The sequence below is a fragment of the Equus quagga genome, chromosome 8 (assembly GCF_021613505.1).
Source record: "Equus quagga isolate Etosha38 chromosome 8, UCLA_HA_Equagga_1.0, whole genome shotgun sequence".
Taxonomy (NCBI): domain Eukaryota; kingdom Metazoa; phylum Chordata; class Mammalia; order Perissodactyla; family Equidae; genus Equus; species Equus quagga.
Window position 1 is genome coordinate 65,707,338 of NC_060274.1, and position 22,151 is coordinate 65,729,488.

General features: G+C 40.2%; 1 protein-coding gene across 3 annotated transcripts; it reads right to left on the minus strand.

The window, feature by feature from the left end:
- Nucleotides 1-2,887: 2,887 nt before the first annotated feature.
- ASNS (asparagine synthetase (glutamine-hydrolyzing)) lies at nt 2,888-21,938 on the minus strand. 3 transcript variants are annotated; one of them, XM_046670522.1, is made up of 13 exons: nt 21,844-21,938; nt 19,569-19,604; nt 18,650-18,921; nt 14,783-15,020; nt 10,360-10,545; nt 10,022-10,123; nt 9,195-9,322; nt 8,014-8,140; nt 5,839-5,945; nt 5,226-5,326; nt 4,011-4,092; nt 3,767-3,922; nt 2,888-3,240 (listed from the first exon to the last, which is right to left on the minus strand). In XM_046670522.1, the coding sequence occupies exons 3-13, from the start codon at nt 18,896-18,898 to the stop codon at nt 3,031-3,033; spliced, it is 1,686 nt and encodes a 561-aa protein (XP_046526478.1). In that variant the 5' UTR covers nt 18,899-18,921; nt 19,569-19,604; nt 21,844-21,938; the 3' UTR covers nt 2,888-3,030. The 3 variants fall into 3 exon arrangements, with proteins under 3 accessions (XP_046526478.1, XP_046526479.1, XP_046526480.1); XM_046670523.1 differs by lacking the exon at nt 21,844-21,938 and adding an exon at nt 21,652-21,746; XM_046670524.1 differs by lacking the exon at nt 21,844-21,938 and adding an exon at nt 21,561-21,632.
- Nucleotides 21,939-22,151: the final 213 nt, after the last annotated feature.

The following is a 22,151-nucleotide window of genomic DNA, read 5'->3' on the forward strand; positions in this document are numbered from 1 at the left end:
AGAGCCTCGGCTGGAAGACTCAGACTAGCAGCTGGAATCATTGGAGGCTCACACACTCACACACTTGGTGGTTGATGCTGGCGTTGACTGAGACCTTGGCTGAGGCTCTCAGCCCGAACTCTTACACAAGGCCTCTCTGTGTGGCCCAGGCTTCCTTACGACACGAATCCAAGAGAGAAAAAAAAGAGGCCAAATCACCTTTTGTGACCTAACCTCAGAAGTCACACAGTGTCACTTCTACTGGATTCTACTAGTCGAGGCAATCACAAAATCCTGCCCAGGCTCAAGGAAAGGGGAAATAGACTGCCTCTTTAGAGGACAGCAAGGCTCTGGAACAATCTGTGGGATCATAAATACTGCTGTGGCCACTTTTAGAAAATAAAATCTGCCACACTTTCTCCCAAAGTGGGGGTTAACTTACTGAATGAGTTAACAGGATGAAGCACTCAGAACGGTTGGTAGATAGCCCCTGCACAGGCTGAGAACCGTATGGAACCACCTCCCTACCCAGCTTCCACTCTGCTTCCCTGTGGCCAGCTATTCCCTCCCAAGGGGACCCACTCCGAGGATCTGTTATCTCAGACTCCAGACCAAACTAAGGCAACCCCAAGACAGGAGGACTTGAGCAGGCTCTGAGTCTGTGGCCTCAACAAGATGTTCATGCAATGGTCTGACAACAGTAGGCTCAGGGTTAGTTCCTTTCCGTACTTTCCTTGTAAAAGGTTTAAGAAGCTTCGAGGCCTTATGTTAACCAAGATCATATACTTGCATATGTACAATGGTGCCTTTATAGCAAGAGATCTGCAGGAAAATGTTAAAACTCTTTAAAGCAGTGGTAGGATTTAGTTGGTTTTAATTTTTCACTTTTTTAATGTAAGTGTATCATCTTGTCAAAAACTATAAAGCATGTTTTCTAGAGTACGTATTAAGGTAAGGTGAGATAAACCTCTTAAGGGACATGTCATCCACGAGGGTGCTTGGATGGGGCTGAAAAGGCAGGACGGTATCAGCTCGTGGTCTTTTAGTTTATGCTGAAGGGACTGGACTGTCTGTGGTTAGCAGCGCTGTCTGGATTAGAAAGCACACGCCTGCTTAGCACTGAGTCACCACTATCAGGACCGTCCAGGACAACAGGCTTGGCTGGTATGTGGCTGTTGAGTCATGTGTACATGCCCCAGTGGCTACTGTTTCCTCAAACCTTCTACTGTTTCAGCTGCAGAAGAAAAGGCTAACTTCATACCACGTGCCAAGAACCTTACGTAGATCTCGTGCAGTTTGAAATCCAGCGAGTTGCTGCAGTTATGGTTGACCTGCAGGACTGAGTTTGCCCCTATGAAACTGGCTGAACTGAACATCTCTACTATCAAACTTGCCAGATCTCGTAGTCACTGCAGTTAAAAATCCAGAGTCAAACTCACATCCCCCAAAACTGGCAGTTTGTGGTTTACGACATACCTTAATCTTGCAGTATACACTGTGTAATTACTGTTAGCCAAGTTCTCCGTGTCACTTAGCTTGGCTGGGTGAGGCTGTACCTAGAACCAAATCATGCTATGTTTAAGCAATTCAAGCACCTACAAATACAAGATTATCACTATTCATCATCCCATATGAATTAAAGACATTTCCTCAGTTTTCTGGAGACATTTTAAAATTATAAGTGAAGACCAATAGACCAATTCTTCCCATCAAGAATTCTTATATTTAGGGGCCAGCCTGGTGGCGCAGCAATTAAGTTCGCATGTTCTGCTTCGGCAGCCGGGGGTTTGCCGGCAGGTGGACCTACGCACCGCTTGGCAAGCCATGCTGTGGCAGGCATCCCACATATAAAGTAGAGGAAGATGGGCACGGATGTTAGCTCAGGACCTGTCTTCCTCAAAAAAAAAAAAAAAGAATTCTTATATTTATTTGTCATCTTCAAAGGTTCCTAATAGCTACAATTCATCTTCATAATGTATTTCAAAATTCTGTCCCCAAACAACCAATGAGCATTCAAATGAAAATCTTTTACCTGTTCATGGAATGTTTCCTTGTTATACTTTCTCTTTCCCCAACTAGGTTCAGAATGCTGTTTCCTTTTATCAGAAATACTTGCTTGGGTTGTTCCTTTAGAACAGGGCTCGGCAAACTGTGGCCCATGGTCCAAATCCAGCCCACTGCCTGTTTTTATAAACAAAGGTCTCATAGAACACGGCCATGCCCATTTGTTCGCATACTCTCTATGGATGCTTTTGCACTACAACAGCAGTCGAACAGTTCCAACAGAGGTCCACAAAGCCTAAAATATTTACTGTTTGGCCCTTTACATAAGAAGTTTGTTGACTCCCTGATCTAGGACAATAATCTCCAGAAGAGACGTTGGCTTAACATAAAAATGAAACAATTTATTACTATCTTACAAAACAGAACAGTCATTCACAACTAGAATATACAACTATGTCCTGGGGGGCTCTGGGGAGAAGAAGGAAGAAAAAAAACAGAACTGTCACGAACTCTTAAAAGGACTCACCTCTCTAACTAGACTTGTGACGGTTTACCTTGTAGTGAGTACGGACGTCAATTATAAAGCTGTACACCTGAAATTTATTTTTAAAAAAAAGGACTCACCCCTCCAGAGCCAGCTGTTAGGAATGCAGAAAGAACTAAGAGAGGGAAGTCACAGAGGACCACACTAAGATAGGCAAGGACAGGAAGGAGGCCATGTTGGCACGAGACCCAAACATCTTCCAGAGCAGCCCTGTCAGGAGAGTGCTTTGAGTTCTCACAAACATCAGACTGTTCCCCTTTCCTAGCTCACCTTCTGCCCTACTGTGATAGAGGAAAAGCTGCTCAGTTTCTAGTTACTCCTAATGAACAGACTATATAAATATAAAAGACTATAGCAACGTTTCAGATTTAAGATGTTTTATTTTTTTCACACCCAAGCAAGCCCAGGTGGTTGATGCTCATTGCTCCCCTTCCTGCCCCCAAGTCCCCTACCCTTCCCGAGGAGAAGAAACATTGCCTTTCACTTTATAGCTGAGAGCATGCCTACGCTTTGGCAGCTGACTTGTAATGGGTCAGAGTGCGGGCAGAAGGGTCAGTGGCATTGATCCACCGGGGCATCCAGTAATGGGTCAGCCAGTCAGCCCGGCCTGGGTAGTGGTGCTCAAAGATCTGACGGTAGTAATAGCCTTCTTTGGTCTTAGGAGTGTTGAAGGGAAATTTCTGGGCTGCGGCTGCCATCATCGTATCATCAACCTGTAAGAAGAAGAGCATAAGAGCAAAAGGGTTTTTTAAACAGCATGGAAATACTTGTATTTAATCTGGCTTCACAAAACCAAAAAAAAAGATATGAAAAGGCAAGACAGTAAATTGTGCAAGAGATGCTTTGAATCACCCACCCCTTAGAAAATGCTAAACTATCCATCACAGACATAGCTGTGCTGACTTTTAAGGAACACCCATATGCAGATTTCTAATACTATGGCTCTGACAAGTTTACTCATTTGTGCCCAATAATGTCTGGCATCCAGCAAGGGCCCCAAATGAGGTAAATGAAGGTCAGTGATCAGTGGTAACTCTCCTCTCACTCTTTCAGTTCTAGATGCCACTTTGTAATCCTTCATGCTACTTAATTCTTATAAAATTCTTTTAAAAGAAATATTATTTATAGGGAATGTTTCCCACAGACACAAAATATTTAAACTAAATACAAAATGAACAGTTACTACAACTCTGCATCCAAATTGTCCTATTTCAGAAAATGTTTTTAAAGACATTCTACCTGATGTTCAACATATTCCTGTAAAATCCTAAACCAGGAATTCTTAACTGAGGTTATCCCATCACTGAAGGCTTCTTTAGGTCGCCAGAGAATCTCTTTAGGAATCAGATCGGAGTCCTCGAATGTCTCTCTCAGGAGATGTTTTTCTATCCCATTCTGACATGAAAAGAAAAGGAGCATCAGTAAAAGTTCCAAATATCAAAGATACGAGATAACAGCTGTTATCGTGAAGTGATTCACCTACCTTAGGAATTCTCATATCGGGTGGCAGAGACAGGTAATAGGAAGAAAATCGATGATCCAGGAATGGGACTCTCAATTCAAGCCTTAGAGGAGAAAAGAAGAAAATTCAAAAGCAAAATGTACATTTAGTGCCTGTCAGTTTAGATTCTTATTTAGAGGGTCCTAGCAATTCAACCAGCCTCTAAGTCATGTTAAGATTATAAAGTCATGTTTGCAATCCTCCTGATTGCCCTACACTAGTGATAAACATAAAAACCTTCATTCAAAATAATATGTATTATCTCATCTAGCAAGTGACCCAAACTGTGAGAATAATTCACTTTCTCTTCTTTGAAGAGCTAAACGTGTATCTGAAAAAGCAGAAAAAGTTAGGAATCAGAGTGACCTGATCATTATGGGTGTACTTTGCCTAGACCTCTCTGACTCAAAGTTTCTCTTAGGTGAGACCATCTCTCATCCTATTAACAACTGTAATGATTCAAATGTTTTTACTACTAACTGATTAATAATTTACATACAATATTAAATATAAACCAATGTTGCACAGTGTTTCATCAAAGGCCACATCACCTGTTTCCTGAATCCTGGTGACGGCAAGCAGATAGGGTAATAACCACGGATTCAGTGCATTCCCCAACCCCATATTTAATTATTTCCTAATCTAAGTGCGACTTTGTAGAAGCAACTAAAACATTTAATGTGGGTTGTTCATTATGTACAAATAAGAGTCTTCAATTCTCCAACATGACCACCTAAAAAGTGAACTTTAGCCAAACAAAAATGATACCAAAGAAATCTGGTCTTTATAATCTAATCAGACCCTTGCATCTTCGTTGTCCCATCCCCACATTGGGTTCCCGCAGCATCAAATAGGCATGGCAGGCGCTCAACACTTGTTACTTGGAGGTGTATTATCTTTACTTCTCTTAAAAAGAGCTGCATCACCTTCCCTCTCGGTTGTTCAGATGTGGGCAGAATGTTATGTTCTGAAGTGGGGAACTCCGCCTTAACCAACCTGCAGGTGTCCCACCGTTACCCACAGTAACACTTTGAATTCAGCCTAATTCCTTTGCGGCCAAGTTAAGAGAAAAGCTTCATTTTCTCTCTAAAAGTCATACTTTGCAACTATAGCCAAGTGAAAGGGAAAAAAATCAGCTATTGAGCTTTTTGTCTGCTGAGGTTATTTTTACAATTGCTTCTGAAAATACTGAGTTACCCGTGGGCAGCAGTAGTTCGATCCGCACGGAGAACGTCAAACAGATAGAGTTCTTTCAGAAGCCTCTCGCTCTCCTCCTCGGCTTTCTCAGGCGAAGGAGCCTATTTTACAAAGAAATAGCTCAAGTTACAAATACGCCCACAGCTTTGCTTTGGGCACACACATAGTTTTTATTTCTTACACTTATACATATCCCAACACCAAAGGTGGGTAAGACAAAAGGGAAAGTTTAGGGAAGGGAGTAAATGCTTTATAAAACAGACCTTCCCTCACACTGAAAGTGCTAGTGTTAGAACAAATAAAATGGACCCCCTGTGCAATAACTAAAATTCCACAGGCGATGAAGAAACATTGGAAATGTCATTCTCATGCTTAACTAGTGTTAAAGAATGGAAAGTATCTGACACTATTAAGACTTCTTTGTAATCCCTAAAAGAAATACAAAGCAGACACTGTCAGATTTCTTCATATACCTCATAAGATTTTCCTCATATGCCTCATAAGATAGTCAAGTGTTACTGCTATACTGAAAAAAACCGACGACAGAAAATGGTCAAATAATTCATACTTCTCTAATCCTAGCACCAATATCCTTCCACTTCAGAATGTTTACCTTGTGAAAATATATGTAACCCTGAGTAAGTTCATCCGAACCTTCTCCAGAGAAGATCACCACGCTATCCGTGTTCTTCCGAATGTACTTGGAAATTAAGTACATACCTTACAAAAGAGACAGAAATTATGTTAATGTCAGCATAACCCTCTACCAAAAATGCCTTTCAGTTGGCTTTTGGAAATAACTGCAGGTTTTGCTATTAGATTGAACTCTGTATTAATATAAAGTTTTCAAAAATAATGACCTTATATCCACAAGCCATTTATATGCACAGTAGTCTCCCCTTATCTGACGTTCCAAGACTCCCAGTGGATGCTGAAACCACAGATAGTACTGAACCCTATACATAATATGTTTGTTCCTTTACATACATACCTATGACAAAGTTTAATTTATAAATTAGGCACAGTAAGAAATTAACAACAATAACAATAAAATAGAACAACTTATAACAATATACTATAATAAAAGTTATATGAATTTGGTCTCTCTCAAAGTATCTTATTGTACTGTACTCACCCTTCTTGTGATGATGTGAGATGATACAATGCCTATGTGATGGGATGAAGTGAGGCGAATGACATAAGCACTGTCATATAGCCTTAGACTACTAGTGACCTTCCGATGATACGTCAGAAGTCGGATCATCAGGAGGATCATGGAGCCATGATGATGTCCATGGTCACTTGAATACAAGCACTGTGATAACGCGACAGTCAATCTGATAACCAAGATGGCTACTGAGTGACTAACAGGCGGGAAGCATGTACAGTGTGGATACACTGGACAAAGGGATGATTCACATCTCAGAAGGGACAGACTGGAATGGTGCAAGATCTAATCATGCTACTCAGAATGGCGTGCAATTTAAAACTTATGAATTGTTTACTTCTGGAATTTTCCATTTAATATTTTTGGACCATGGCTGACAGCAGGTAACTGAAATCATGGAAAGCAAAAGCGAGGATAAAGGAGGACTACTGTCCTTAATCCGAAAGTCACAGCGTTATAATGATATAGCCGAGAACCATTCCACAATTTTATATACAGGCTTTAAAATTTCAATGCTTTGAGACCAAGACTGTCCACACCTTAAAATTTTGCTAAAGTGAACGATGACTCAAATATCTAAAAAAAAAATCATACCTTTCATGTAAGTATTACTATACAAAAATAATAAGAGTTAGGGTTTTGGTAGTTTAGCTTTAATTTTTTTCTGATGCTCTCCAGTCACTAAATTTCACATATAGTTAAGAATATATATATAAGAATATAAGTTGTTACAACATGCCCATCGGCTCCTGCTTTACATCCATGTAAACCAGTATTTGTTCTCAACCATTTTTTCATTATTGCCTCCCTAGGAAGCCTTTTTAGACATTTTTTTCCTAATTGTCCCCCCACACACAATGAAATAATACCACAGATATGGTATTATATGGTATTATTTGTATTATTATCTATATCTTCTTATGTACTATGGCCCTTTGGAGGGCTATAAACCATTTTAACACCTAAGATTTTTTTGCCCTCCAACAACCAATTTTTCATCCCATGGGGGCAGTGTGACCCCTGTTGAGAACGCACGCTCTAAACTCTGCAATGGAGCCCTGTTGGATTCTGAGTCTCTTAAAAGAGAGGCACATGTAAGCCAGTAGCACGTTAGTCTCGACCATGCCGGATCAGTCTGATCTGAAGTATACTTCTGATCTCAGGATGCATCCACAGAGTAAAACTAGGATTGCTGGCTGGGCAATAATACCTACTCATTGATAAGTTGTATGATGAAATATTTACCAAAATATATCTAAAATGAGTATTCTTTATAGAAAATGAATGATAACATAGACCTATTTCCCTATTTTATACAGACTATAGCCCAAGAAACTTTATTCAGAGAAATTGAGGGGGTGGAGGGAGGCACAGAAAATATGTATCTACTCTTTGGAAAAATATAAACAGCAACCCCATAAATGTGGAATCTTAACTATGTATTGTTCCCCTTACTCCAAGAGATTCGGGGAATTTTCTTAAATGGTCTTAAACAACTGCTAAGGTAAGAATTTGATTTGCATTCATTCTTAAATATTTAAACTGTTGCCTGAAATGTTTTTTAAACCTGACACTTTTTCAAGATTAAAAAAACCTTATTAGTATCATAAAATATCTTACCTACTGAAGCACGAACTGTAGTGATATCATAAGTTTCCAAAGAAAATATGACCTCATCCAGGGCCTGAATGCCTTCCTCAGAGTTAAAGAGGACTTCATGGTGTTCACTCCCAATATGATTTGCCACCTAATTATATAAAGAAATATCCATATACTTGTTATTTAAAGAAAAGAACTACCCTCGAAAATGAAATAGGACAGTAGTTCACAACACATAATGAAGCAACAATGGTGGAAAACAAACGAGGCAAAATAAGGGAAATGTTCTCTGGGCCACCACATACAAGCCCCATCGAGTCAGCTTCCTCGCCTCCCATAGCCTCTGCCTCCACTGAACTACTCAGAAGCTCTTCCCACTCCAGGATAACTCAACAATCAAGAGGCATCCAATTAGCATGCCCCGACCCCCCGCCACATGCACACCTATTTTATCAAACCCATCATCTTCCTCTAGTCCCACACGGTCTCCCATCTAACCTTGCTCTCCTTTTGGCCCTCTTGCAATGCTGAATTTTACATGCAGGAAGTTATCCCTAAATGAAAAGGCCCCTCCCCTCATTCTATTTTCTTGGGCTATTTTGTATTCTCTTGGCATTGATCAACTTGCTTTGGGACTGCTCTCTAGCTCTTTCTCATCCGTTCTGTGTATGTTCTTCCAGAGTAGGAATGAGGTCCCCTGCACACTGAATGTACAAGATCCCTTCTGCTCAGAGGGACAGTGCTTTATAAAAAACAAAAAACAGTAACAGCTACCATTCACTAAGTACTTACTACATGCTAGGTTCTATTCTACACACTTTATATGAATTATATAATTTCTACCCCAAAACTATCCCATAGTAGATACTATCACTCCCATTGCGTACTGTAGGAATTGCGTGATAGAGCTAGGATTTGAAACCAGCAGTCAGGCTCCTAAGCCTGCCATCTTCACCACCATGGCATACTTTCAATAGGGCAGAATTATTATCAGAGGGTTTTTTGAGGACTGCATAGGCTGTGGCAGATAAAGGTACCCAAAATACAGTGTACTACATAGTTGATATTCAACAAGCATTTCATTCCATTTGAATATATTTAACTTAAAACAATTACCTGAGTCAGCACAGCAGCAGCAGGACAGAATTCATTCTAATAGCAAGTCTGTCTTAACTACGTAACGGGCAGAGACAGAGTCTTACCTTTCTAGCAGCTAGTAAATCGGGACTGTCTTCCATGCCGATCGCAAAAGTCTGCAGAGGATATTGTACTTGGGCTGCTTTTAGCTGCTTCAACAGAGTGGCAGCAACCAAACTGGAGTCCAAGCCCCCTATGAGCAAGACAGCAAGTGGACTGGTTACATGCCTCGCATGGGAGGGACAGGAGACTGACATTCCTGTTAAGCACTGAGATTAGGGTTTTATCATTTAAAGTCCCCAAGTTTTATAAACTGAAAATCAACTTTAATGAGAGAAAAACCTAACACATAACCTGTGACAATGGGAACAGTATTTGAATTGGTTAAAAATCACTGCCCAGGGCCGGCCCTGTGGCCAAGTGGTTAAGTTCACGCGCTCTGCTTCAGCGGCCCAGGGTTTCGCAGGTTCGGGTCCTGGGCATGGACATGGCACTGCTTGTCAGGCCAGGCTGAGGCGGCGTCCCACATGCCACAGCTGGAAGGACCCACAGCTAAAAATATACAACTATGTACCAGGGTGCTTTGGGGAGAAAAAGGAAAAATAAAATCTTAAAAAAAAAAAAAATCACTGCACAGAATTCTAAAGAATGTTTACTAACTCATTCACACCAATAATATAATGATAGTGTAACTTTATTATATTACTATGACTATTAAATGGCGCTTACAAAAAACTTTTTCATCCTATAATGGAGGAAAGATTAAATCATTGAGTAAACATTTATAGTCAAAACCTCAGGAATAGCTACAAAACATTTAACATTAAACAAATTAAACAAAACATTAAACAAACATGCACTAAATATAATTAGGTTTTTTAACTCACTTCACCTGATAAAAGGCAGCCAATTCTTCTGTGCGTCATCAAACGTTTCTTAATGGCATTGTCAAAAAGGATGCGCAGGTTGCTCTTCACAGTTTCTATCTCAAAACCTACAAACACATAAAGTAAATGAAAGAGCTCCAGAAAAGACTAGGCTGAATTATTTACTGAAATGAGGTACACAATCATCTACATCTATCTTGATGGCATTTACTCAATGCTGGCCTTTGCCAAATCCCTGAGTTTCGCCTCCAAATTAAACAGGAACTAGGTCTTCAAATCATTCCAATGACATGAGAATATTTTTTTTCCTTTGGGGGACAGAGGTGGGGATTTGCTTGATTACCTGGGAACAGTTTCTCCACACTGTCATAGAGGGCATGCAGAGGCTCATCTCTACAGTGATGAAATTTAACCATTTCCACTGAGGCAACTTTGCCATTTGGCTTTAAATCCAAAACTTCATAGTGTCCTGGGAGAAAAGGCTCCACTTTTAAAAAAGGAGTCATGGAGTGCTTCAGGTTAACGAGACCTACAAATTCAAAAAGATAATTATTCAAATTAGGATCACACTTCACAGTAACTTTCACAATCAGTTAATATCCTCTAAATTCCTATTTATTTCCCTTTTTTAAATACAAATACATGTCCATTCTGTAAGTAGAACAGGAAAAAATTTTTAATCAGCCAAAGCCCTACCATCTACTTACTAGAAAGATAGTGGTACAGAGAGGTATAGCAAAACCACAGGTTAATGGTAATTCAAAGCAAGAGGAAAATCTCCAATGTTTAATTTCTTATCCCTAGCTGGAACTTCTGATTAAGAAAATCTATTTTCTATAACAAAGCAAGCAAATATAAAAAGAAGAGATACATTATTAAGCAAAGAGATGGATTTGAAACTGTTAATTTTATGATAACTGGAAGTCATTTCTTTGACATCACTGAAGTATTTTAAGAAAATAGCCATGGTTTCCAGTCATTTAACAAGCAAAATGATCCACTGTTAGATACTTTAAAATCAGATATTAAGAAGTCAGGCATCTACCCCTAACTAGTTATTATACACGGTGTGCGTTAAACAGTATAATCTAAATTTCCTCAATAAGTTCTCCCAGGGAGTAACCTGATATCACCATGATCTTTGATACAAATCAATGTCTTATTGCAAATAGTAACAGCTTATCTACATAGAATACTCATTATGATTTAGAATTGGTTTGTTAGCCCCATATTCTACTGTGTAGTGTTGAATTCAAAGACCCTATGGGACCCCATCACTAGCTGGCAGACCTCAAGAGAGCCACACAACCCTTGTAGGGAACAAGGAGTAATTAAAAGGTTTTAAGCAGGGAGTACTATGATCAAATGAGTTTTTGATATGTTATTCTAAAAGCCTTGAGAAAGGAAAACTGTTGTAGTACTCTAGGTGAGACCATTTGGTCAGGAAAAGACTAGTATTAAGAAGGATGTAAAAAATATCAAGTCAAGAAATTTCAGAGGATGTGACATTACAATTCCATATCAAGTTATAATCAGGCCCAAAAGACAGACAGTGGAAGTAAGGAGTCTGCTTTTCCCTTGTGTGCTCTTGGCTGGGCTTCCCCAATGCTACTTTAGGTAAATAACAGAGATACACATTCTTGGCCATTTGATCACACTACAAATGCCTGAAAGGCTAATTCAGGTATCCGTACCCACAGTGACTAGTGTCCTAAGGACCCTCTTACTGATCTCATTATCCTTGCTTCAGCCAATATTAAATCTGAAAACTAAGTGAGAAAGGATTTAAGGAATGAGGCAAAAAGAGACAGGCAGGTGGATTTGATTTTAGGATGTTACTGCTGTCTAGCTAAGAGAGAAAAGACGAACGTCTTCCTCAAGTATACTGTCAAAAAAGGCTAAGCATGATTTCCAAATATTTTCTTCTATTCTGTGGGTTGTCTTTTCACTTTCTTGATGATGTCTTTTGCAATCCAAAATTTTTAATTTTGATGATGTCCAATTTATTTTTGTTGCTTGTGCTTTTGGTGTCATATCTAAGAAATCCTTGTGAAATCCAATGTCACGAAGATTTACCTCTATGTTTTCTTCTAAGAATTTTGTAGTTTTAGCTCTTACATTTAGGTCTTTGATCCACTTTAATTTTTGTATATGGTGTGAAGTAAAGATCCAACTTTATTTCTTTGTATGTGTATGTCCAGTTGTCCCAGTACCAGTTGTCAAATAGATTAGTCTTTCCCCATTGAATGGTCTTTGGATCCTTCTTAAAAATCAGTTGACTACAGATGTATGTGTTCATTTCTGGACTCTCAGTTGTATTCCACTGGTATATATGTCTATCCTCGTGCCAGTACCATACTGTCCTGCTTACCCTTGTTTTGTAGCAAGTTTTGAAGTCAGGAAGCATGAGGTCTCCTACTTGGTTCTTTTTCAAGATTGTTTTGGGTATTCTGGGTCTCCTGCACTTCCATACAAATTTTAAAGTCAGTTTGTCAATTTCTACAAAGAAGTCATCTGGGATTCTGAAGGGAATCACATTGAATCTGAAGATCAATTTGGGCAGTACTATCATCTTAATAATGTTATGTCTTCAATTCAGGATCATGGGATGATTTTCCATTTATTTATTTCTTCTTTCAACAATGTTTTATAGTTTTCAAAGTAAAAGTTTTACACTTCTTTTGTTAAATTTATTCCTAAGTATTTTACTGTATTTGAAGCTATTATAAATGGAATTGTTTCTCTTAATTTCATTTTTGGATTATTCATTACAAGTGTATAGTGTTCATTACAAGTGTATCAATCAAATACAATTGATTTTTGCATATTGATCTTGTATCCTACAACCTTGCTGAACATAATGGGTGAAACATATGGGAACTCTGTGCTTTCTGTTCAATTATTCTGAAACCTAAAACTGGTCTAAAAAGTAGTCTGTTAATTAAAAAACAGTTCTTTTTCATAAACTGATCCCAGCAGGGAAAAACAAAAAGGGCAAAGGAACTGAATAGATATTTCTCCAAGGAAGATATACAAATAGACAATTAACACAAGAAAAGATGCTGTGGGGCTGGCCCCATGGCCAAGTGGTTAAGTAAGTTTGCGCCCTCCGCTTCAGCGGCCCAGGATTTCACTGGTTCGGATCCTGGGCGCGGACATGGTACCATTCATCAGGCCATGCTGAGGCAGTGTCCCACATAGCACAACCAGAAGGACCTACAACTAGAATATACAACCACGTACTGGGGCGTTTGGGGAGGAGAAGGAAACAGAAAAAAAAAAGATTGGCAACAGATGTTAGCTCAGGGCCAATCTTAAAAAAAAGAAAGAAAAGATGCTTGCCATCATTGTCAACAGGGAAATGCAAATCAAAACTACAATGAAATCCCACTTCTCACATACTAGGATGGCTAGAAGCAAAAAGTCAGATAATAAATGTTTGTGAGGATGTGGAAAAATCAAAACTCTCACACACTGCTCGTGAGAATATAAAATGGTGCGGCCGTTTTGGAAAAGTCTGGCAGTTCCTCAAACAATTGAACATAGGCTTACCATATGACCCAGCAGTTCCACTCTCAGGTATATAGCCAAGAGAAATGGAAACATATGTCTACACAAAACCTTTTACACAAACATTTATAGCAGCATTATTCACAACAGCCAAAAGGGAGAAACAACCCAAATCAACTGAGAAACGGGTAAACAGAATGTGGTATTATCCACGTAATGGAATATCTTTTGGTCACAAAGAGTAAGTAGGGAAAAAAAAAGTAAGTAAAAAGTAACTACTGATATGTGCTACAACACAAATCTTGAAAACATTATGCCAAGTGAAAGAAGCCAGTCACAAAAGACCACATATGATATGATTCCATTCATATGAAATGTCCAGAATAGAGAAATCCATAGAGAAGTTTAATGGTTGACGGATATAGAGGATTGAGTAGTGACAGCTAAAGGGTAACAGGGTTTCTTTTTGAGGTGATAAAAAACTTTCTAAAATTGACAGGAGTGTTGGTTGTGGATATCTGTGAACACACTAAAAACCACTGAATTGTACACTTACAACAGGTGAATTGTATGGGATGTGGAATTATATATCAATAAAGCTGTTTTTAAAATGCTAAATAAATATTTGCTAGGGCCATAGCCACAGCATGGCACTACAGTGCAATAACTGCAGGGCCAACCCTACCATGTTTACAATATGACATAAGAAAGCTTGACAATCGGGGCCACCCTGGTGGCACAGTGGTTAAGTTCACACACTCCACTTCAGTGGCCTGGGGTTTGGAGGTTCGGATCTTGGGTGTGGATTTACACACCACTCATCAAGCCATGCTGTGGCGGCATCCCACGTACAAAACAGAGGACGACTGGTACAGATGTTAGCTCAGGGACAATCTTCCTCAAGCAAAAAGAGGAAGATTGGTAATAGATATTGGCTCAAGACCAAATCTTCCTCACCAAAAAAAAAGAAGAAAGCTTGACAATACATATGGGATCAAACTAGATGCAGAATGTATCGGCGTAACAAAAATTAAATGACTTTACTATAGATTCATCCTTCAAGGATTACAGAATTTAAGTGCTGAAAAGGAGGGTCCAAGTCCTTGGTTAAAAAAAAAAAGCTCAGAGGGTCCATGACTTACTTTAGTCAATTGTAAAATTTTGGATTGCCCCCTATGGGATTTGCAAATATGACCTAGAAGAAAACACAAAATCAAGAGAATAATGAAAACCTATAGAAAAAATTCTATCATTACCTTTAGCTTCTGAACATACTGCCAAAAACCCATCTTCTGTCATGGCTTTAAACAAAGGTCTGACTCCATAGGTATCTCTGCCCAGGAACACTTTCTTATTGGCGGTATCCAGCAAAATAAATGCAAACACCCCGTCCAACATACAAACTGTTTGCTCAATTCCTCCTTTGTCATAAAGATGAAGGATTATCTCACCATCCACTTTGGTCTGGTACTCAAATTCAAAATGGTGTTGCAACTTAAGGAAGCAATAGCAAAATAAAGATGTTAGAATCCTTGTGCGTTCACTAATAATTTTTTATTGCAAAGTTGCTTCAATGTTTCTGGGCTCTATAACCATTTCATGTACTTTAATGATTTAGAAGAACAATGGCATTATCAGAATATAGCTTGTTTGAACTCACAATTCTACAAATTCTTTATAACATAAAGCTAAACCTGTGAAAATTTTAGTTGCATTCTGATAAACTGTAGTGGCAATGTACTAGAACATGTAATGTGTGGAGGGAGGGAAATGCACATCATATACATACTGTGTACGTAATACATATATATTTACAAATATATGTTCAGTGAAGCAAATAGGTTGCTCAGTTGCCATGACACTAAAAGTGTGTCCTCCACAACTTTGAAATTTAGGTCTGGGAATACAGTACTGGCTAAGGTTCTTCCAGTCCAGCCTCAAAGGCCTACCTATGAAAATAGAAAGCAAAATGACAAACATATTTGGCACTATTCCCTGACAAATAAATGATTCCATCACAATGATGGAGACACATGGTCCAAAGCAAAGCTGCTGGTCCCCGTGGGAGGACTACAACATCCAGTCCCTCCACAGCAGTGGCATTGAAGCTACTTCTCACTGGCAGACAAAATGACAGTGGAGCTTTATTACTCCACACACCCGAAAGGAGCAGCAGAGACCGTCGCTGCCACCACATGCAGAGTGAGAGGGCGTAATTAAGTTAAGCCCGAACTCCACGGCTCTCCACCACCACCAACAACAAACTGGGGAGGTGAAAAGTCCTTGGTGTGTTCCTCCTTCTCTGTACTTACTCATATTGCTGCCTGACAATGGAAATAAAACAGGTTCACATAAAGAAAATCAGGTGGAAATCCTGGATAAATTTAAACAGTTAAAACATGTTTCTAAATTTAAAAAAATAAATCTATATGTTTGTATATGTATGACCTGTAACACATGCTTCACCATCTCGCTCACTCTATAAATTTGTGAACGTTTTTCTATAAGCCCCCACAGAACTGTCCAAAAATGGGCTTTGGCGGCCTCTGGTGACTACAAAGCCACCTCCTGGTCACCCCTCCCTGCTCTGAGACACCATCGGAGACCATCCGTCACTAGCAGGTGGGGTTTGGAAACAGTCTTCTGCTGACTCTTCTGAGCTTAAGTATCTGAAGGATAAACGACCCTAAAGCATCAATGATTTTAGCAAGTTAACAGCTTCCCAAATCCATCCTCCCCCACCGTGTCAGGGCCACTCTCTGGCCTAAACCTTGCAAGCAATTTATTGGTTAATCACTCCCATGTACCACTTCTTACTCTCCTGAAACCACACATAAATAAAAGCTGCTGTTAGATAAATGCCCCCAGGTCTTGCCACCATCCAGCAAGCACAGTGCCACTGGACTCGTTGGCTGCAGGCCCCTGACACTCCCGGCAGGAAGCAGGCCTCCTCGGCACTCCAGCTTTACTCAGATTCCTCCTCTCCTTGACTGTCCTCCCTCCACTCCCAACACACCCCTGCTGCATTTCAGCAGTGGTAGTAAATTTTATTTTCATCAAAAGAAGGGCTTGGAGCTTATGTTCCAGAACACTTTATAGAAAGCTAAAATGTCCATTTGGCTCTTTAGACCAATTTCTAGTTGCTCCAACCACAGTACCTTAGATGACTGGTAGAAGCAATGGGACTTCTCTGCTTTTGAAAATACAACATATTTGGCTAATTTAGAATAGAAATATTTAACTTTTTAACAAAATACACAAAAGCAGCAATGCTGTTCAAGTAAAACAAGGAATTTTCTATCTCATTTAAGGTGAAAGTCAGGCTAATATTGCCATAATGCAACCTAACATTCTCACCTATACGGTCCTAACTGAGCTTAGGAAGAAAGAAGTTTTCACTGCTCCCTGCCTCCACTCCCACTAGCATGAAACTCCATTCTTACCTTTCCTCTTCACCATTGCATCTCCAAGCACCTAGAAAAATGATGCCTGGTGTATAGTAGGCCCTTAATAAACATATGAAAGGAATTTACTGCATAACTAGAAAAACTTGTCAAATGAGAAGTCGATTATTGAACATGTTCCTATAAGCAGACAACAAACAATGGCAAAACCTAGTGTTCAGAGATAAAAATGTCCAAAAGGTGGCTAGAATATAAAACCCTACCCATGAATGATAGGCATATATCAGTTAGGCTCAAAAAAATACAGAGAGACATCACAACCAAACGTATTAACTCTGAATGAAATCTGGCTGAAAACAACAACAGAAAACAGCTATAAATATAGTCTTGGGACATTTAGGGAAATTTAATATAAACTGGATATTAGATGGTATTATAGATTCTTAGGTTTAATAACAGTACTGGTGTTAGGTTGAAGAATGTCCTTATTCTTAAGAGATAAATGCTTACATATTTAGAAGTGTCATAATATCTGCAATATAGTCTAAAATGATTCAGCCTAAAAATAAAGTGTATGTGTGGGAATATATATAGAGACAGACAGAAGGATAAAGCAAATACAGCAACATATTAACAATTATTCAGTCCAGGTGCTCATTGCCTTGTTCCTTTTTGTAAATTTGAAATTTTCAAAATTAAAAGTAATTTGCAAATCTTGGATTAAAAAATTTCTTATGAAAGACTAGCCAAATAATTCTAGATTGGAAGGTTCTTAGCAAACTTGGCTTCCTTGGGTCAGAATTTCCATCCCCTCACCCACTCTCATTTTAAGAGTGAGCTTTAGCAGATTAGAAAGCTGTTCCAATTTTAATGCTGCTAGAAATCCTACTTCTTACGCTCTACTGCATCTGGCCACCTTTCTGTCCTTTAGCTCTCATGAAGTGAAGTGTGCAATAACAACAAATATCTTAAGTGCAGCATTAAATATGATCACCTCCAAACTATTAAATTCTACCCCTGCCTTAAAAACCCTCAAATCTCCCTGCTCTGAGAATGATATTCTGACTCCTTACCATGGCTACCAAGTCGTACTTGATCTGGTCCTGCCTAACTTCCCCATCCCACCTTGCCCACCTGCCCTTTGTTCTCTTACAAAAATCCAGGGCTTCACGTGCAATTCCCTCCTCATGAAATGCTCTTCCCAGCCTTGCTAGCTGACCCTTGTCCAGTGGGTCTCAGTTCAAGTGTCAAGTTTTCAAGAAGCCTTCTCTGACCACCCTTCCTAAAACTAGATCTCCCATCTCCATCAGCTCCATTTTCATGATTTCAGAATGCGTATATATGTACAATGATTTTTTTTGGTCTCCTCCCTAATAAAATAAGCTCCATTATTTACTACTGCATCCCTGGCACCTGACACAGAGCCTACCACAGGCCCTAATTAATATTCAGATTCATCATAGAGAAAAAAAAGATTCTAAGAGTTAAAGAACCTGAATTGTAATCCCCATTTTATACTTTTGTGTGTGTGTGACCAAGTCATTTCATCTCTTTGTGCATCAGTGCCCTCTGTCTATATAATTGGAGCAAATGAGATAATGAACATGGAAAGTATTTTGAAAAGTAAAAAGCATTTCACAAAATATATAAAATTATTATAACCAACTAGCTCTGAGGTTTAATCAGATCCAGATTATCTTCTGGTTTAATTTTGTTTACCTTCACGTGGTTGTAGATTTCACCATTGTAACAGAGCCACAAATAAGGATATTTCTTCACTCGAATTGGCTGCATTCCAAACAGCTGGTCAACCACAGCCAACCGGTGAAATCCAAAGCAGCAGTTGGTGTATCCATTGACATTCTCAAAACGAAATGCATCTGGACCCCTGTGTGCAATCTTCATAGCACTCAGACACTGAACAGCAAGGCAGTCATCGCTGCCAAAGAGGGCCCAGATGCCACACATGGTGCAATGGAGCTGCGGGCTCTCTATGGAGAGAAAAGCAGCCCCATTAAATACTCAAGATGCAATCCAGGTCTGTAGTAAATCTTGACTCCAAAAACTTGCATAAACCACTTCAAAGACTGAAATATAAACCATCCTATCTACAGTAGTTTTCCATTAGCTTGGCAGGCTAAACGACTTAATTTACTTACAAGTATTCAGAAAAGACGGATGACCTTTACAGCCAGCCGGCTATAGCAGCTTAGCACCCAGTTAAAGTCTGCGTCTCTCTCGCCTTACATTTGGTCAGCCAGAACTGCGGTGTTCAGGCCCCATTCTGTTCTGCATCCTAGGTTTACTCCCAGGACACAGACACACACGTAGGCGAGATCCAACCTAGCCAGAGATCCCAGCCCCTCCAGAATCTCAAAAGCCCTCAAAAATCCAAGAGACTCTCCAGATTACTACAGTCTCCGCACAGGTCTCCTCGACAATTAAATGCTTGCTCTTTACCGGCACTAACTGCGCACAGAATACAGCGGGAGTAGAATAGATGATCACACCTATAGATCGATCATAGATCTGATAGATCTGATAGACTATAGATCTACAGACCTGATAGATCGATTACACGGCTAACGTGTAATCGAGATATACAGAGCATATAAGCATTTCACAACATCTAGCTTACCTCTAAGTGATTTATTCCAACGTGATAAAAGAAATCCTAAAGAGAAAAGAAAGCAATATTATTTGATATCAGATATCCTGGTTTTATAACAAAAAATATTTTAAGTTGACAGAGATACAAAATGTTCACCATCAAAATGTCCTAAAATGACAAAAATGTTCTCAAATGTCTTTGTCTCAAAGCTGCCTTGGCCAATAAGAAAGCAAAGTAGGTAGGACATAGAGAGCAACATCTCTGAACAACAACTAGGTTCACCCCTGTGAACCAAAAAGCAAATAATTCAAGACAGTTACTTTACCAAAATATCTGTAACTTGGAAACTATTTTGGTATTTTTTTAAATGCAAATTTGCAGCAAATGTCTAGATAATTTGAGACAAAAACCATAGAAAAAAACATATGTTCACTTTACATCACTCACTTCGCGCAATCCTCCCAGGACATTTCATTTGCATCTAAACGAACCAAAGCTTTGTTTGGCCTTTTAACGAGACCAGATCAAATTAATGGAAAATGGTATTAATTAAAGCAACTTGGAAATGAAGTATCATATGTCCTATGCAGTCCCTTCCACGCACTTGGCCAAATAACCTATAATGAGATATTTACTTTGAGATTTAGTGGGAAAATTCACTGAGATTTAAGTGAGATGACTACTGATAAGCCATCTACCTTTGACTCTACACCAACTAAAACTGGCTAGGAAGTGCTTTCAAAATCAAGTGACGTCATTAATCGTTTACCTAAGTCTTCCTAATGCTACATAGTAAATCCCATTAGTAAGCGTGCTCTAGGAAACAGACATTAATTACTAAACTGGAGGGGGAATAAGGGAACAAAGTTTGTGAAGCACACTTATTTCTCCAGCAGGAAAAAGCAAATTAAAACTATCACTATTAGTTATTTTTGCAATCAGTCTAACTTGCAAAGGTCCTACTTGCAATGTTTTCTCCTACTGCTGTTACCTGTTCCCAGTAATTTTCCTTACTTCCTTACAAACTTCTAGAGCAGTGCTGTCCAAGAGAAATGTCAGCCACATATGCAATTTTAAATATACTAGTAGCCCCACTAAGAACATTTTTAAAAGATGAAATTCATTTCAAATATATTTTATTTACAATATGCCGAAAATAGTATCATTTCAACATGTAATCAGTATAAAAATTGATGAGATATTTTACATTGCTTTTCTCCCTTAAGTCGTCAAGATCCAGTGTACTTTACACTTACAGCCAACTCAATTCGGACTAGCCAGCATTTCAAGTTCTTGACAGTCAGTCACATGTGACCATATGTGGCCATATGTGGCTACCGACTGGCCAGAGCCGTTTCAGTGCATTTAATTTCTATTCCTCTTACCAACTACTTAAACTTCACCATATCACCTTATTTTTATATTAAGATATCAGTAACCAACTCCTGGACAGGTTCAAGACCTAACTTAATGCTAATCTACCTTACAATCAATGAAAAGAGAGTTATCAGTGCTTTTAAATTATAAGTCAAGCACCCAGGGCAATGGGCAGTGAAGAAATAACGTAGCCCACGGGCCAGGAAGAAAAGCGTCCCATTGTTCGAAACAGTAACATTAATCTGAAGCCAGCCCTACGGAATAGATAGCCATTGAGAAAAGGCATGCCAGTTCTTTTGCCTTTTTCCATATGGCGCCGCCTGTCGCCCTAAACAAATCTCTTCTTGGCAGGGCTTGCTCAGCAAGCCACTTGTTGAGTCTTGCAGTCGAAGGAGAGTGGGGGAGAGGGGAGGCTAGGTGAAGAGGGGGGAGCCGTGGGGGAGGGGGAAGAACAGACCCCGAGGCCTGTCGCGACCAACAACCCCGAGACCGACCCTCCTGAACTAAGTGACCGCGTCGCCCCGAATGCAACCCCGGCCACCTGCACCCTCCAGCCCATCCGCAGCAGGGCCCCCGGATTGCGAAAATTCCCACAGGACTCGACGCAATCTAGTAAAAAATATAAAATTTACAAAGACCAACTTAGGCCGCTGCCTTCTCTACCGAGCGGTCCGGTCTCCCCGCTACAGTTCACTCGATCCTTCGCTCCGGGGACCACGAGAAGTGTCCTCACCTGCTGGCTCCCAGGTGCGCAATAATCGGCCCCACCCCTTCACCCGGCAGCAGCCGCAGCAGCCGCGGGCGCCCGGCTCCGCGTCCGCTCTCCCTTCTGCAGGGCCAGGCTGCAGCGCATCCTCCCCCACATTCCGGGGCAGCCCTGCGGCACGCGGGGAGGGCGCTGCGCCGGACCGCGGGGCCGACTTACCTGCGCACCGGCGGGTAGGGCGTGGGAGAGGCGCCGGCTGGGGCTGCGGAATGCGGGCTGCTTGGAGAGCCTCCTCTCACTTTACACCGGTCTTGCTCCTGTAATGCGTGCGGGAAGTTTCATCATGTCCGCGAGGACCAACCAGCATGCGCAGGGGCGTGCCCGAGGTGCGAGACTGCTGCGGGGCGGGGCTGGAGAGCGCAGGGCGGAGGAGCAGGAAGTAAGGAGGAGCTGTTTGGTTTCCAGCTCCTTAAAGTGTTAATGCTCCTGCTGAAGGATGCCTCAGAGGTCGGGCCAGCTGCCCCGTT